The following is a 17587-nucleotide window of genomic DNA, read 5'->3' on the forward strand; positions in this document are numbered from 1 at the left end:
CAGCGTTGTCATTTTTAACAGGCAGTGCTGCAGATGATCTTGCTGCATAATGGGAAATTCATCACTTCTGGTTATGCCATTCTTTGTTACGGGTCTTAAGGTGCATTACTGTGAAATTAGGAGTGAGTTTTTCTCGTGTCCTGATACTGCTCTGGGTTTTTGAGCTATGACCTTGTGTTGTATGTGGTAGTGTAGGTACAAGGAGTGATGGCTGCCCTGGATGAAACGACGGCTCGTGGTTGCATTAGCTGCAGGGAGACATCCGTGCTTGGGAAATGGGCTGCACTGAGGTGGTGGCTGTGGGGAGCTGCAAGAGGAAGAGGTGCGTGTGGCAGCGCTGTCCGAGGGATGTCAGGAGACCTCTGCCTTGTCCGCTTGCCTTGCTGAACCTCTGCGAGCACATGGCAGGCAGGTCGCAGCTGAGGGTTAAAGGGGTCGTAGGCACGGTTCAAGTCCTCTTCAGATCTGCCTATGTGTGTATGTTTATGTATGCATAGGTGTCCGTACATGGTCATATAAATAAACATGTGTTGGATACCTGAATGAATACGTTGCCACAGTTGCGCATGTAGTATTAATCAGAACATAAATCTGAATTTAAAATGGACGGAGGATGCACTGTGTGGCAAGCCGAGGGTTTACTAGTTCAGCGCTGGGAAGTGGTGCACTCATCCCTCTTCTCTTCCTATTACCTCAGCCTGCGGCATGCACTGCTGCTGGATGCTCGGTCTGTCTGCGCCTGCAATCCGGGATCCCCGTGCTGTATCGGGCTGATAACCCCTCCATGTCGCTGATTCCCAGGCTGCCTCGTGTTTCTGTTTTTCCAAGCCTGTCCCTGAGCTGTGTGAGGCAGCTGCCCTGCCCCGCCGCTGATGGGGACGGAGCCGCGAGGGCGCATCCTGCTGCCGTGCTCCCGGAGAGGCCGCGTGTGCTGGTGCTGGTGGCGTTGCGGTGGCCGCGGTCCTGCAGCAGGCTGGTCGGCAGGGCCGGGCTGGCTCGGCACAGCACGCCAAGTCTGCTTCAGTAAGAGGGATCGTGCCAGTGTTCAGCATGACAAGCCTTTCCTTTGCATTTTCATGTTTTGCATTTTCACTGATGCAAAGCACCAGAAGGTAATGACAAAATAATCACGAAAATCCCACGAGCCATATAAACTACATATATTTAACATAGTTCTTTGTTCCCCAATGCATCACATCAAAAATACTACATAATAAGTGGTATATAATAGTTATATTCTCATTTTTTTCCTCCAAGTATTTTGCTTTTCTGCATGACTTTCTGTCTTGTTTCCTGAGAGCCTCAATACAATTCTGCAAGAGAGAAAATCGCAGCGCAGCCCTTCATGTGCACGTAATTTGCCAACGGGAAAGATGGTAAATAGAGTCTCACTCTGTTTCCGTGTTATTGATCTTGAAAAATGTGTTTTTCTCGCGTTTAAACAGCTGTATTTACTTCATGTGTATTCATAAAGTAACATCTGATGACTGCATGAGAAAAAACAATGTTTCTGGGAAAGTGTTTCCAGTGTTGGTGTATGTTGAACAATCAGCATGCATTGTAAATAACGGAGGGGTGGCAAAGCAGGAGTCCTTGTGTTTGATAGCTGTGTGAGGAGCAGATGACTTATTTATCACTTCTTCAGTGTGCAGTGTATTTTTGAAGTAGAAAAAATGCAGTGTGAGTCACTGTAATTATTTCGGTAACGGGAAGTGAAAGGTTTTTATCTTCCCTGCGCTTACAGACACCTTCATGTGAGCGGGGTGTTCAGCGGGTGTCTGCTCGCTGGAACACCGGTAGAGGTGTGCTGCAGGGGTGGGACGGGGCCTGGTGGTGGCCAAAGCGTCCTGGGGAAGGGCACGGCACACGGCAGAGCCCAAGCCTGGCACGCCGCCCTTCTCATGGGATGTGCCGCACCAAAATATCCAAGCTGATAGTGGCGTAGGTGCTCTGGGACGTAGTGAGGCTGCTGGGTGCAGGTTGGTGGTGGTGGGGCGGTTGTGCTGGCTGTCCTTTGTGCAGCTTGTGAGTGGCAGTGAAGAGCAGGAATAGGGATTATACACGTGCTGCATGGTTGTCATATCACTGGCATTCATGTGTTAATCTTTGAGGTGGATCCAGCGCTCATGAAAATTGCCTTGAGTGAGTTAGTGGAAACTAACTGATGTCCTGCTTCCACTGGAGAGCAAAGGCAGATTGTTAGAAGTGTAAGCTTCTTGTTCAGACCCGTCTCGGCCTCGTGCCAGTCGGTATTTCAGCCTCCACCTGCCTCTTGTGCCTTCCACCTTACTTCCCCTCCACGTGTCCTTCAGTGCCGAGCTGACAGGCCAGGCTCGCCGTGAGCGGTGCCGGTGCTGAGGTGCTGAGGTAGGTGAGCGGGGCCTGCAGCGCGGCGCCTCCTCGGCGGGAGGTGACGGGCAGCTCTCTGGGGTTCAGTACGTAACCCGCAGCTCAACACGCTAACGGGGTTTGTGTTTCATTCAGGCAGTAAATGCTCACTGTGGGACTGGTGGTTGTGGACTGAGGTCCTCCCAGTGACCGGCACAGGAGGTGGCTGTGTTAACGTGCACGCGTCAGTTAACAAGCACTGAGGATTTGTAGCTGTGCAGTTTACGGCTCCAGAGCAGCTGCTTTTTTCAAGTTTGGTCCTTAAGGCACTGTCCTGCTGTGGTAAAAAACCTTCTTTCTGAGGAAAGGAGGAAGCAACGTTCTGTAAGAAATAAAACGTGGAAAATGCCTTGAACTTCTGCCCTGCAATGCTCAGGTCTTTAAGGTGAGTGTAACGTATTGCTACGCCGTGGTACTTTGTGTTTTTCTTGGAGCCAAAGTGGCTGGAATCATCAGATTGCCTAAATAACTTAGGCTGTCAAAATTTGTGGTGCTCAAAGGTTTGGAGAGAGCCCAAAAATGTGTACAAAACCCTTTCTGGTAGCTAAAGCACAAACATCCCCAAATTTACCTTTGCTCGCAGCGTTACTGCCTGGGCGGTGCCTCGCCCCTGGCCTCTGCTTTACCCCAGCAGCCCTCCAGAAGCTCCCAGAAAGCAGGAGGAAGTTAAACTAGCTGCAGAGCTGCTCCTCCCGCAGTGCCTCTGTTGTCACGACTCCTGGCCTTGCTGCGTGTTGTGGGTGGAGGTCAGCGCGGGGCCCACCGTGCCGTCCAGGCTGGGCTAAAGGTTCCTCTGGGCAGGTTAAGTGCTGCAATAACATCTAATGAAATATGGATTTTATGCTATAATGCAGACAAAGTACCGGCATTTACATTTTCTACTGAAACCAAATGACCCAAATTAAACTAAGTGTATGGGTTTAATTTAGTCTCTGATGAGCAGACCAGATATCAACAAATCCCAGTTCATCACTTGATGTAGCTGAGAAACTATACATAGCATGCCGCCAGAATGAACTCGTCTGGAAATGGAATAATCCTCCTCCAGGGAGGATAATCCCACCGTGTAATTGTCTGAGCGACTAAGGAGGGGCGTGCAGAGAGCCCTCTGACAGGAGGAGAGGGATTCCTGCCTTCACGGAGCATTACCTCACGTGGTCACTGTGGAAGCTCTGAAGAAGGACGTGCAGTAAGGATGCTGCTCCCAGGCGTTCATGGCAAGATTTGTTATCATTTAGATGGGTCTGCTGCAAAACGCAGGACACGCGACCTCTTGAGAAATGTCCTAAACTCACCTAGCCCTTAGCTTCTCTGGGTACCCTCACGTACCTTGGAGAATAACGAGAACGATAGCTAAAATTCTGGAGATCTTGGCAAACACTAACTGATGACAAGCATTCTGTTCCTTAATATTCCGCTTGTACGACCAAATTAGCGTTAAGCTGCAAACAAGGAAATATCTGTTCCTTCTCTTCTTGTCATTTCACTGCTGGTGCATATCTCTGAACATTTTTAAACATAATCTTATGTAACGTCTCTCTTCCAATTTCCAGAATTGTATCTGTTTTAAATGTAATTAAAATGATTGTTGTGAAATATGGGCCTAGCAGAATTATGCCAGCTTTGTACAGACCCTTTCAGTGTGCCTTGGAAATAAATAAATTCGAAACGTCTGGGTTTGGACACATTGTTCTGCTAAGCTTGCACTCTTAGGCACCTCTGTGGACGTGGAGGTTAATGAGCTACAAACTTTTTAAAAATGAACTTTGAATCTAAATCATAGCTGATGTCTAGACACATAATTAACTGGATGGCTGAAGTTGCAAAGGTGAGATGAGTACAAGCAAACTTCAGCGGTCCTCATCAAAGGATGTCAAGACTGTTACGTACGTGTGCGCACATATGTATGTGCTTATATATATATGGATAGCTACTGTTAGCACCGTATTTTTTGCATTTTTTTTTTTTTAGATGACAATGAGGCAGAAGAAAAGCTTAAAGAGAGTTTTGTTATGGTAGATGATGTTTATGAAAGAAACTGCATGGACAAGCTGACTTCTCTTTAGGGACCTTAGCCATTTGTCTCATGGCTTCTTCATACAGAAGTTTGATGTACTAAGGAGGCTTCTCCTAAAGAAGTACTGCATTTGCTGGACTGGTTGATTTTTCAGATAACATAGATAACTATAAGTGATATATTGTGTTTATGTCACAGAGAATGCAGAGTATGTAAATGCTAGTAAATCACTAATTTAGAATTCTTTGTTAAAGCTTTGAATATGCTGTATTATAAAGAATATGCACTAAAATCCACATATAGTTTATTCTTACATTATGTACAGGTTAATTCACTAGTGTGTGTATGCCTCTGCTGAAAAAAGGAAATACATGCTTACCTGTCTGTGCTGGAAGTGCTTTCCTGCATTAGGAGCACGGTAATAATATAATGGTTAGAGCTAGAAGATCCTAAAATAATGAAATATCAAAAAAAAAAAAAAAAAAGTGGAAACTCTTTTAAGTCACCATGGTTAACAGTCCATACTGAGTGTGTTTAAATAGATTTGACCTGTGTTGACAGATGGTTGTAGGTATGCTTGTATTTTTGAAATATGTCAGATCTGGAGAGAATACACAGATTTCTGGATTGACTTTTGTAGGAAGCAAATAGCTGTAATGTGCATTTGTAAAATCAGCTGTGTTTGGTGCCTGTTGTTCACTTTGCCTTGATTTCTGCAGTTTCAGAAAATAGGTGAGATATTCGCTGCTTGTTCTTGCACTGAATGGGCATACAGAGTGTTCTGGAAAATAGTAATCTTCTTCTTCTTTAAGACAAGCCACTTCCCACAAATGGGAAGGTCTCGGAGGCATGTGCATCTGAGATCATAGGATTTGGGATTTGTCACAAGAAAAGACTTATTTAGCCTAACTGTTAACTGCTTGATATGTTGTGTGTTAATTGCACCTTGTCTTGTGTGCAGCCAAGTTTTTGCATTTGAGGTGCCAGAAGCGCTCAGGCTGTGGCTCCAGATGCCGATTTCTGGGCGCAGAAACACATGGGAACGAGGAGCCCTGTGTCTCCGTGGGCAGTGAGTGCAGTGGTACCCCACCTTTGGGGGTTTCTGCCATGCATTCTTAGCAAGAAAACAGAATTTACAAGTTCCTCTGCCTCTTGGTCTTCTCCCTTGGGAGCATGAAGAGATCGATAGCTGGTTTGCAATATATCCTGTTCAACAGGCTTAAAGCCCCTTTTCCTGGAGACTCTCCTGTTGGTAGAGTTCCTTAGGATTTACTTAAAGATTAACTTCCCCCTTTCTATCTGTTTTTTCTGTATGTGTTGGCAGGTGCAAGACAAAAGTCTACCCTGATGAGCTCCCGAACACAAGCGTAGTCATCGTGTTCCACAACGAAGCCTGGAGCACTTTGCTTCGGACCGTGTACAGCGTTATAAATCGCTCGCCTCATCACCTGCTTGCTGAAATCATCCTGGTCGATGATGCCAGCGAGAGAGGTGGGTGTTTGCACCGAGGAGTTGCACTTCACGTGTCCTTGTAGCGCCGTTTGAGGATGCTGCACCATTGCATCAATAGGCAAGAGCTAAAATACAATTTCAAGTAGTAACAGAGACGAAGGTTGGTTATCAGGCTGTAAGGCTATGTGTGGTGCTCCTATCCAGAATTTCATTAGTGCTGTTTTGCACTATGGTTTCTCATTTCACGTTGCTGCGAACAGCAGGATCCTTCTCCATCTCTCTCTCTTTTTGTCTCTCTCTCGCTGTCGCTCGGGAGCCCTGCGCTGTGTTTCAGGTTTTACTGAATGTCCAGACTGAGCCAATTTCCTTCTACTGCTCTATTGATAAACTGGTATTTGTGGCTCAATTCTTTTGGTGTTGGCCCTTTTAATTTAATGTAACGTTATTTTTAAATCAGTGTTTAGAAATAAAACTGTGAAATGTGAAACCGATTTTATCTGGAAATGGAATGGTATTCTGTAAATGGAGTGGATGGAACCATAAACATCTTCACCTTGTGCAAGACCAAGTAATTTTTCTAAAGCAACAAATTCAGGAGTTCTAGGGGGGTTCAAATGGTGAAATTCTTCAAAAATAGCCGTATTTGTTTTTAGCCATAGCAAAAGTGTAATCATTTTATACTCAGTATTGATTGTTGACTTATTTCTAGGAAACTGATTGTGACTTACTTAAAAATCTTTTTTTCTGTGAAGTTCCATGAGGTGCTGGGGTAATTATGTGTGTCTGCGCAGACTGTTTTCCATGGCTGAGTTGAACCAAGTTGCAGTGTGAACCTCTATAGCTCTGCTCTTGGTCTTCAGAAAAACTATAAATGTGTCCAAATGCATTTCCCGTGTTATGCCATTGTTCATGCATGGCAGCCCTTGGACGGCTGAGCACAACACAGACACTGCAGGTAGGTTTGGAGTCCTCAGTAGTTGCTGAAGCCAGCTAAATAGTGTTTTTTGTCTTTTATTTTTTCAACCATCTTTGGCAGAATTTTTGAAGGCCTCATTAGAGAATTATGTGAAAAAGCTGGAAGTCTCCATAAAAATCATTCGGATGGAGCAGAGGTCAGGACTGATCCGCGCGCGGCTGCGGGGGGCAGCGGCCTCCACAGGGCAGGTGATAACCTTCCTGGACGCGCACTGCGAGTGCACCCTGGGCTGGCTCGAGCCGCTGCTGGCCAGGATAAAGGAGGACAGGTGAGGTGGCTCTCGCGTGGTCGGGTGCAGGGAACGTGCCTCCAGCCTCAGCTGGGGCTCCAGGCCATTCCTTGATCGCTACGCAGCTAAAAAAAATAAAATAATAATAATAAAAACAAAGTAAAAATGAAAAAAATGCAGTGATCTGAAAAAGAAGATTTTAAAAGATTTAAGAGGAAGATATAGTATTCTGTACTATTTATATCTAAATCTAATTCTAAATATATAAGCTTTTGATTCTTAGAGCAGATTTCTGTTGCTGACAGTAAGGGTAGCAATGCCAGCAGTGACAGTGACTCAGACCATTTACTTTCTGAGCTCCAAGTGCCCTGGCCCATCTTTCTCCCTTCTTTTCACCAGGTGCTACTTCTTGTCCCTGTGACCTCCCATACTCTGAAATTTGCATGCTTTTTCTTTTTCCTGCACGTGCATGCCTGCAGACGCAGGAGATGGGCTTTGTTCTCATCTACCAAAGGCGTATTGCGTCTGCTCCATGAAGCATGGGCGCATCGGTATGGTAAAAGCAGCCCTGCTCGAGTCCTGCAGCCCCAAGCAGAAATAGTCTTGTGTTTGTCTCACCACTGCCAGTGTTAGAAAAGAGGAGAGGTATGCAGGGGGAACTGTCACACGTAAGAAGTGAGGAGGAGACTTTGCCAGCACCGAATGGTCCGTGCTGCAGGGGTGAAGTGTGAGACAGTCACCCCTGCCATGCGGGGAGGATTTGGCTGACAAGCAGGAGGCCCCGGGCAGGGTTAGGAGCGGGCAGCTTTCACCTCTTGGGAGCGCAGCAGGAATCAACATCTCCAAACAGCTGCTGACCACAGAAATAGTGACGTTTGCACAACCTCATTTGTGGAAGAGAAGCTGGAACCGTGGTAAATTGGCTTTTGTGCACAGGAGCCTCAAAATAAAACCATGGGATATTCAGAAAAAAGAGTTTGTTTTTAAAGAAGCCTTTTTTTTTTTTCCTTACAGGAAAACTGTTGTCTGCCCAATCATCGATGTGATCAGCGATGACACATTTGAATACATGGCTGGGTCAGACATGACTTACGGAGGGTTTAACTGGAAACTCAACTTCCGCTGGTATCCAGTTCCCCAGAGAGAGATGGACAGGAGGAAAGGAGACAGGACCTTGCCTGTGAGGTAAGGAGAGTGAACCGAGCATACTATGGTGTTTGACTCTACTCTAGATTGTTCATGCAGATAATAACACTTAATACTTAAGATTTTGCTGCAGTATCAGAGAATACATGTCAGATAGTTGCAGCACACCGTTCTGGGCAGAAAACACCAAAATCTGACTTATTCTTAATGCTGTAAGGTGGTTATCAGAGCTGAGAAAACTCATTATATTTTCTTTTGAACATTTAGTAATTCAAACTAATACCTGCTATATAAGTATTGAAGTTCCCCATGTGTTTGTTTTCTGCCAATAGCCTTGTTGAACTTATGTTTACAGTTATTACTGTTTTCATAATTTAAAGATCTAAGAATATGTCCAGAATTCCTCTGATCCTTCCTAACCTCCTCCATTTAATTGCTCAAACCAAGGTCTGTAGCAAAACCTCGAGAAAAATTTTAAGTGAAGTTGAAACCAAACAAATTCAATAAATTACTTGCCATGGGTTATTTGCTCAGCTCTAATAGCTTCTGTGGTCTTCATGAAAACTAAAAGAAAAATTAAAAAAAAAAAAAAAAAAAAGCTCTTAAAAGTGGATGTAATGGTTTCAAACCTGTCTAAAAGACATGATGAAGTGGAAAGAATTTCAGTCCTGCATACCCCCAGCTGTGGGCAACAGGCAGATAAAGAGAGAGCCAACTCAGGGGACAGCAGTTCACAGCAAAGCTTTACAAAAAAAAATTCCAGGTAAGGCAGTGGGTGGGCGAAGAAAAGCTTTTCAGAACTACTTATGCTGCAGATGGCCAAAATCTGTCATTTTATGTCCTTCAAAGGCTGGAGTCAGGGAAGCGCTGCATTTTTTAGATTTCTTTCTCAGGAAGCCATCTGAGGAACCATCTTTTTTTCCTCTTCTTTACCGAGTTAAAGAGGAAAGCCGTGCCTCACCGCTGAAGCTGGTACTCAGAGGAGGCAGTAGATGCTCGTGCACAGGCGGAAGGGAGGAAGCCGCAGGAGGCTTTGGGGTTGTGTCTGCTCCCGGTGTGGGCTGCTCTGTGCAGCTCCCCGGGTACCTCAGCCCTTCCCTGGCTCCCACATCGCCCGTCCCTTCCTCCTGGGTACCGGTGGGTCAGCCCAGGACCCGGGTCAGCCCTGTGCCGAGGGAAGGTCTCAGCAGGCCATCTGCCACTGGGTTGTGGTCTGGGTTTCTCACCCTCTCTGGGCCAGTTGTGCCCGGTTTCCCAAATGCGTGCTTGTCAGTGCCTTCTTTAAGTGTAAAACCCTTGGGAAATGCGCGGTGGGCAGGGAGCAGAGCTGTGCTCGAATCCGTGGAGTGCCCTTAAACGCAAGCAGCGCCCCAGGGAGCAGAAGTGGACCCTGTTGTTAGCAGAAGGGTGATGGCAGTATTTTTTGAGTCAAAAGAACTGTTCTTCTCGTGATCTAAAATTTTATCAGCCAGCTGTGAAGTCAACTATTTCAGTCAGCTGTGCCAGAAGCTATTCCGTTAAAGCTGAGGTGTGCGTTAAAATTCGTAGAGTTCATTATCCTAACGAGCTGCGCAGCCTCACGCCTCGCTGGCTGCTGCTCCTCTCGCATCCTTCGCCTTGCGCTAGTTCTCCTGTCTCTCCCGTGTCGGATCCATTCACAGATGTAGGGGGGGTTGAAAGAAATGCAAATCCAAGTTCATATTTCCTTATTTTGAAATAAAGGAGTACTTAAAGTTAATCCAGAACCATACATGTAATTGACTTTTAAAGTTATTAAAACAAGCAAACAGAAAAAGCAGCTTTTCATTTTTTCCTTGCCAGCTTGTAGCTGGTGATTGCTTGTGCGTTTTGGGACTTCTCCTGGTAAGGATGGGTGTTAGTGAGCAGAGTGGGGGTGAAGGAGCCAGAAGTTAATGACAAGAGCAACGTGTTCCATAATTATCCCTTTGACAAGTATTTCAGAGTGAAGCGGTAGCTGCAGGGATGTGTAATTGTGCTGGCTGAGACACAAAATGTTAGCTTTTAGACACAGATGCCCTTTCTGGCCACCTAGGGGAGAAATTTTGCTCTCTTCTGTATTGGCACGAGATGCTCCCTACTGCCCATGTCATCTCCCATTTTACCTGGTGGGAGGGGAACCCGAGAAGCAGCTGCAGCTGCCCTGCTCCAGCATCTTACGGATGCAGGAAATGAGAAGTGAAGGCAAAGCCTTGACGGAGACGAGCTGCCATGCATCCCTTTTACTTGACCAGGGAGACTGGGAACGCAAACAGATCATCCGAGCATCTCTGTTATGGTACAAAATTTAGTCCCCCACAAAACCCTTGCCATCCCCAAACCTTCTGAGTTCATCCTTCCGAGTCAAAACTGGTATGTGAGATTTCATCTGGAAACACCGGCACCTGGTGGAAACTGGGCGGAGGTGAAACAGACTTCATCTAGGAAATAACATTCAGGAGGGCATCAGCTGCTTTCAGTGCTAGCTGGTATCTGCAAATGCTTATCAAAAGCGGTCCAAGAGATTGTAGCAGTAAATCAGTCTCAAGGTGTCAAACACAATAGCAAATTCAGCATCCCAGGAGAAAAGGTATAATATTTCAGCTAAGTTCAGAACGTTTTTGGCAACCACTGCTACCTGACTATTCAAGAATTGGGAGGCTGAAAAGACAGAAAAGCGTAACCCACACCAAAAATTTAGAAACAAATTGATGACTTCATTTTTTTGTTTGTTTTATGTTGCTTTCACCATTCTGTAACATTATTTTAGTCTTACATATATTAAATATGTATGCATTCATATTTTTAATTTGTAGTCAATGGAAAAAGCATAGAATACATAAAAATTGTTGACTTACATGTTTGTTTGTGCATATGCATAATATAATCATTGCACTCAAATTCTGCTTTTTGTTACACTAAGAAAGCCATGTAGTTGGAAAAATTACTCAAATTTTTACCTTTTGTAATAACATCGATAGATTCCTAACATTTCTTTTAGATTTAATATCACAGTGCATGCGTTTTCAAACTATGAGGGCAGTGAGGCCGTGGCCCAGGCTGCCCCGAGGTGGGGTTTGGGCAGCCTGGGCTGGGGGAGGTCCCTGCCCATGGTAGGGGTGGCTCCGGGTGGGCTTTGAGGTCCCTTCCAACCCCACCCCCTCTGTGGCTCTTTGAATTATTTTATATAGGATTCATTGTTTGGGTGTAACGTTTATTATTGTATATACATTTTTATGACAAAGACCAGAATAGCTTGCTGCTAAGAGATCCCTAGTTGGCATGAACAGAGCTCAGCCATCCTGTACCCTGTGACCATTAATCCCAATGCCAAGTTGAACACAGACCATGCGGTGTTCTCAGAAGGTACCAGGTTCTTTCTAGTTAGTGGGTGTGAAACACAGCTTGCTTGTTTGCTTATGGAATTAAGAAACAGTTAAAGACGTAAGTTAGGTGTTTGAGTCAACTGCAACATCCGCCCTTGCTGGAATCTCTGGAATTGATGCGAAAAGGTTAATTAATTCAGTGACTCTGATGTTAAAACCCTACAGCTAATTGTCATGCGGTACAGCTGTAGAAGAACTTTCTTACTGGAATCCATTAGAAAAGTTAGGCTGTTTGTCATACTTTCAGCAAACAGAATGGTGGGAATGCGTAGGTGCCTCCCATACTAATTAGCAAAGCTTTGCCGTGGACAAAACGGGTTCTGGTGTAGGTACATGCACGTACGCTGTTGCAGCTGCTGGGCTTTACACGTGAGCCCATAGCACTTTTCCCCCCTTATTTTCTTCTTTTGATTCTTAAGCACTCACTTAACATCCTTTTTCTTGCTTTCGTGTTCTTCTTCCTTTAGCTAGCGTTCTGTCAGGTCAGCTAACACCATGACAGCGTAACCTTTCCCAGAGCAGTCAAAGCGGGTAACCTTTCCCCAAAGAATCACAGTTTTTGTGAAGGTATCAGAAGTGTTTCCAGGTTGCAGATGCTCCCGTTTGCAAGTGGTAGGTGAGGGGCGGCAACACTGACAGTGCGGAGCCCGCTCAGTGCCCCCAGCCAGGACGGAAGACGGGTAGGAGTCAGTGGTCGTTAGGTAATGGGATTTCCATCCTTTTTTCTTTTTTTAATGTAATTACAATTTTTTACATGTATAATGACCAGAAGCAAAAGAAGGAATATCGGGGAGCTTTCAGATGGTGAAGTATCTTTGCTAGGACCAAAACCATAAAGTGAGAGTAGGAAGTGGAAATATTTGGAAGAAATACCTGAAGAAAAACTTGTTCATAGAGACAGAGCTGTTGAAGACAAATACTTCATTCTGTGAGGCGCATTGCAGAAATCAAGTGCGATCTTTGGCTTTGAGAGCAAACGTTACCTGAGATGGAGAGCTTGGGGGGCTTCCAGGCAGTGCTGCGAGGTGTGCTTCATACTCTGATGGTACAGCACCCCTCAGGGCTCACGTCTGTGGGCGGATACACACCCAGGCCCTTTGGTTTGAATAGTGAATTCTGTTCCCTGCTGTTTTAAAGCACCTCAAGGATTTGATCTTGTTGCCATGCAAAGTAAATGCAGTCGCTTCCAGCGATTGTCACGGGATTAACCTCCTGCTTTGCACACTTTGTAAATGGTTAGGCCTTTTCAAAATGTGTTATTTAAGTGCAAAGCTGGCTTCTGTTCCCAGAGGGCTATCTGGGAGCAGGACCTGGGTGGCTGCCCCGTGCACAGGGGGAGCTGGCAGCCGGAGCTCTGCCCCCGGCAGCTCCGCGATGGCCCTGGCCCCGAGCCTGGCTCCAGCACAGCGCCCTGCTCGCTGCCTGGGGAACAGTCCTTGGGTTTAGCTCTAGATAGGGCTTTTTGGCCCTAGACAGCCGTGCAGTAAAGGTGCTTCCTGCGGGTGCTCAGGTGGGTGTGGTTAGGTCTGAGAATTACTGAAACGGAGTCCTGGGCAATGCGGTCATCTCCCTTGCTGTGGTAAATGGTCGTGGAGAGTGCCAGCGAAATCCAGTGGTCTTGTTAAAACTTGCATTATTACCTTCCTCTTTTTCCACTGAAAAATCCTTGGCCAATATTTGTACGTTTTGTCATTAAGTGAACTCATTGCTCCTTCTGTAATTTTCCCAGGGGCACTAGAAAACAGTCTGTGCCGTGGTCGATTTACAAACATCTCGTCTTACATCCGCAGTGTAGTATCAAACCACAGAATGTTTCTCACAGCACGTTTCTGTGGGTATTTCCATACCTGCCCTTCATTTAGTTAGGACTAATGCTGAACTGATCAGCAGGAAGCAAGGGCCTTGCCCACCATCGCTTGAGGAGCGTTCCTGCACCTGACAGCTTCGCTGAGCAGCGGTCGAGCCGCTGACCGCCGTACAGATGCACATGTACAGACGTGACTTTGGACCACGCTGAGCCGATGTACGGGGCTCAGGGCTTAGGGGAGGTGATGTCGGGTGGCTGTGGGCAACTCGCAGCCCCATGGGGGGCTGAGCCCAGCTCCCCCGGCTGCAGCAGGGTCTGGAGTCCCACCAGGGCTGCTCCGGGCTGTCCTGGGACAGAGCGAGGGGCTGGCTTTTGGGGGATCTTTGGGATGCTGCAAAACCAGGGTTGTTAAAACCCCCTTCTGCTGCACTGCTGTCTTTCTGTGAAGTTAGAGATGTAGGTACAGGAATGGGAATCCTGCTTGCTGCTAACAGTTACAGAAATTAAAAGCAGACCGTATCTCCAAAATGAAATGAGAAGTGGGTTTGAATGATGATTAGCATTAATCATAACATATTACTGTAGTTGCTAGTATGACTCCAAGTAGGCAAAATATAGCTAATAAGCAAAAAGCTGAGAAAAAAATGTAGAAACCCTGCCTTTTGCTAAAATTACTGTTTCAGCTGTTTTTACAGTGAGAGCTCTGCAGATCTGTTTATGCAACATTAAATTTACATAGCAGAGAGTAGTCCTGCCTGCTACATTTCAGTTATTTAAGAATCTGTGGCACATATCGATACAGAGTTACTTACATTTTTACAGTCTGAAATTCAGCACTTTCAATTTCAGTTAGCAAGTAGTTTGGGAAACACTGCTTTATTTTTCATAAACTTTTGCCTATGGCATTTCAGAAGAATCCTGATCTTGATGTACAACTCAATTACATCATTCAAAAATCATTTACATCGAATCTTTGCAAGAATGGAAAATTTGATGGTATTCAAGCAAACCGCCTTCCTCCAGGGAAGGAACTGAAGGGGGGAAGAGGAAGGGCAGGGGGCACAGGCTGTGGGTTTCAGTCCCAGAGCAGTGGGGATGGCTTTACTCGTGCCACACCAGTGGCATTTGCCATCTCACTCATGCAAGGTGAGGGCAGTGAAGCGGCTTTGAAGCCTGTGAAGGTTCAGCTGCATCCCAATGCCAGCCGGCTAATTAACCGAGCTGTGGGTGCTGAGAGAAAAATAGAAACAAAGTGTGGGTAAACCCGGTGTTATTTCACTGTTAAACTGTGCTTTTTTTTTTTTTTTTTTTTTTAATGGCAGTAGCGATAGGCAGCTGGAAGGTAATTGCTCAGCAGACACATTGCCCTGACCGAGGTCTGGGGGTGAGCGGGAGCTGCTCGCAGCCCGGCTGTGCCCCATGGCCCTGCAGCACGCGGCCTGCTGGGCAGTGTCGGGGTGCCTGCAGGGTGCCAGCTCGCCCCGCTCTGCCCCTGCCTCTGCTCCTGACTGCAGGCTGGTTTCCAATTTTACTGAATTTTCTGGAAGTGCACACAACCAATTCTTGTTGGTGCTGATGTTTTTTGGAAAAATCCTGGGATGGCGTTTGCGTAAGGCAGTCCCCAAACACATGAACTCCGGTGGAAGCTGTGCTTTAGGGCAGAAGTGCTGCTCACGCTTCCCCTGCACAGGTCCAGGGGACAGAGGTCTGTGCTAATCTGACCACTGAATAGCAACTATTCCTAGCAGAATGTACAAGCAATTCACTAAACAAGATCATGGAGTAAATGAGTGTGTTTCTGTGACCGAGCCCTTTGTTAATGGCTGCAGGCCGCAGCTACCGGCACGTGTACGTGCATGCGTACCCGTAGGCGCTGGGGCAGCCTTAGGCCTCCCTCAGCAGTGGGCAGCTGCGGTGGCAGGGTTGTGGCTCCCAGCCCGGGCCGGGAGCAGCCCTTTGGCCTCCCCTGGGGTGCTGGGGGTCTGCTGGCACAGGCTGGGGGCCAGGCTGGAGTCCAGGCCGGGGCAGGGGCGCGGGACTGTGCTCCTGCAGGCTCCAAGAAGCAGTCTTCCTCCAGCGTGGGCACTGAGCGCTAAAAAAAGCCCCCAAACACGTAGAGCAGATATTTACAGGGAAGTAGGACATCTTTACACGAAGAGAAGTTGCACTCTGACTGGATTTGCCTGTTGTAAGGATTTATAATCCTGTTAAGAGAGATTATGCCTGGTAATTTTATGCACATTTAGTCTCCCTCTAAGGCAAAGCTGAGGCATTAAACTCTCTGCGCTAAGCATTTCCGATTGGATTTACACTGCTGTTCTGGGTGCAGCAGGCCACAATTCCATCCACTTTACCATTGCAAGGCTCTGGCAGGACGCGGCGGCGGTGCGGGGCTGCGCGGGGGCAGCCCGGCCGCTCGGGCAGCGCTCTCGCTGGCACCGGGGGGGCTCTTATGTCTGTGCATAGCATATATTTACAGTCAAAATGTCTGGGGAGATGTGTGCTGTAGTGTCACGTGATAAATTCCACAGTGTCTTTCAAAAGGTATTTTTTCTTTTCTTTTCTTTTTCCTCTTTTTTTTTTTCTGTTTGTTTTCAACTAGGACCCCTACTATGGCTGGTGGCCTATTTTCTATTGACAGAAACTACTTTGAAGAGATAGGAACTTACGATGCAGGAATGGATATCTGGGGTGGCGAGAATCTTGAAATGTCTTTTAGGGTAATTGCCGTTTTCCTTCATTTTCTGTCGACAAACACGGTTTTGCTGTAACAGTTGCTACTCTGCAGATAGGGTGATTGTGTTTTAGCTGTCATGCAAGTCATGGGTTAATTTTAATTCTGAAGATGTTTGGGGATGCCTCATAGCATTTGGTCCTTTTTACTGCATGAAACATTTTATTACTATTTGGAAACTTCTACTCTACACTTCTGAGATGATAAATATGTTAGTAATATCTTTCTGTATGAAAGAAGCAAGGCTTTCTGTGAGATGGTGCAAATGCTAACTGACATAAAGTATAAATGTGTATAGTTTTTAAAAAAATACATGTTTTAACAGAAGTTTTTGAAAGAGTATGCTGTCATGAACTTGCAATTTCTGGCTGGGATTTTTATTCTGTGTGGGATCCAAGCACACAGAGAAATTTCACATCGTGCAGAGAAGCGACTGTATTTCTACCAGGGATAGGTATGTTGTCCGTGACAAGATGAAAATCTCATTGAATGAAATGCATTTAGCAATTGTCCTCAAGGCATAAATGAAAATTGGAAAACTGAGTCTTCAGTAAATCATTTTTAGAAAGGATGTTGAAAATGACTCTTAACATCTCTGATGTATCACAATTTTTGCATTTTAAGTGAGTATGCAAAATAAAACCTGTTATACCTATCCAAAACCCATAGAACAGCATGGATATATTCTTTCCTTTTTATTTTTTTCCTCTTTTGTCTTCAGCCAGGGGTTGGTGGAATGTTTTCTATTGACAGAGACAACTTTGAAGAGTTTTGTGAAGCACGTATTTCTAGAGGAGGTCAACTGAGAATTTGAAATCATTTTCAGGCCATTTTTTATTAACTATACATGGTTCACTTTCCAGTAAAATAGAAAGGTAGAGAGACTTCTTCTGAGTGTTAATGTCTCAAATCAACATTTGTTGGTATGTAGGCTACTAAAAATGCTCCTTGGATGTATGTGGGCCTCTGTATAGGAGCATATTTTTAATTTAAGCCTGTAGGATAGTAGACTTGTTTCTTGTGTCGTTAGAAGTGATCCATGAAGCAGAGAGTGAATAGCACTGCTTTAAAGCATTAAGTATGTGCCTCTCCTGTGTTAAATCTGCATGTTAGTACTGTTCACTTTTCACTTAGTATCAGCGAATGGTTTCTGTGAAGTGAAGTTCACCTCATGTGCTGAAATTTTAAAAATCAGAAATGCTGATGCATGTAAAAGCCTGACCGGGTGAATCCTGAAGCAATTTGCTGTTGCTTGTCTTTGTTACCGCTTCCAGAAAGTATTTTACAGAAACAGTTTTGGGCCTTCACTTTGGAAGGGTCCTGTTCTCATTAGCCTAAACATTCAACTGTTTTTTTGGAAGAACACTGTGTTTTCATTGTAAAAAGGGTAATCCCTGAAACACTGACTCTAATACAAAGAGACAGACGAGATGATTTTTGGTCAGAGTGCGTAAT

General features: G+C 45.6%; 1 protein-coding gene across 10 annotated transcripts in view; it reads left to right on the forward strand.

Moving 5' to 3' along the window:
• The window catches only part of GALNT13 (polypeptide N-acetylgalactosaminyltransferase 13), a 126107-nt gene that overhangs the window by 55529 nt on the left and 52991 nt on the right, over positions 1 to 17587 (forward strand). For all 10 annotated transcript variants that reach the window (XM_080599441.1, XM_080599439.1, XM_080599440.1 and 7 more), the window contains 4 exons: positions 5730 to 5896; positions 6894 to 7101; positions 8077 to 8247; positions 16001 to 16118. In XM_080599441.1, coding sequence (XP_080455567.1) covers positions 5730 to 5896; positions 6894 to 7101; positions 8077 to 8247; positions 16001 to 16118 — 664 coding nt within the window. The remainder of the gene's footprint in view (positions 1 to 5729; positions 5897 to 6893; positions 7102 to 8076; positions 8248 to 16000; positions 16119 to 17587) is intronic.

The sequence above is a fragment of the Anser brachyrhynchus genome, assembly GCF_964034855.1.
Source record: "Anser brachyrhynchus genome assembly, chromosome: 7".
NCBI lineage: Eukaryota > Metazoa > Chordata > Aves > Anseriformes > Anatidae > Anser > Anser brachyrhynchus.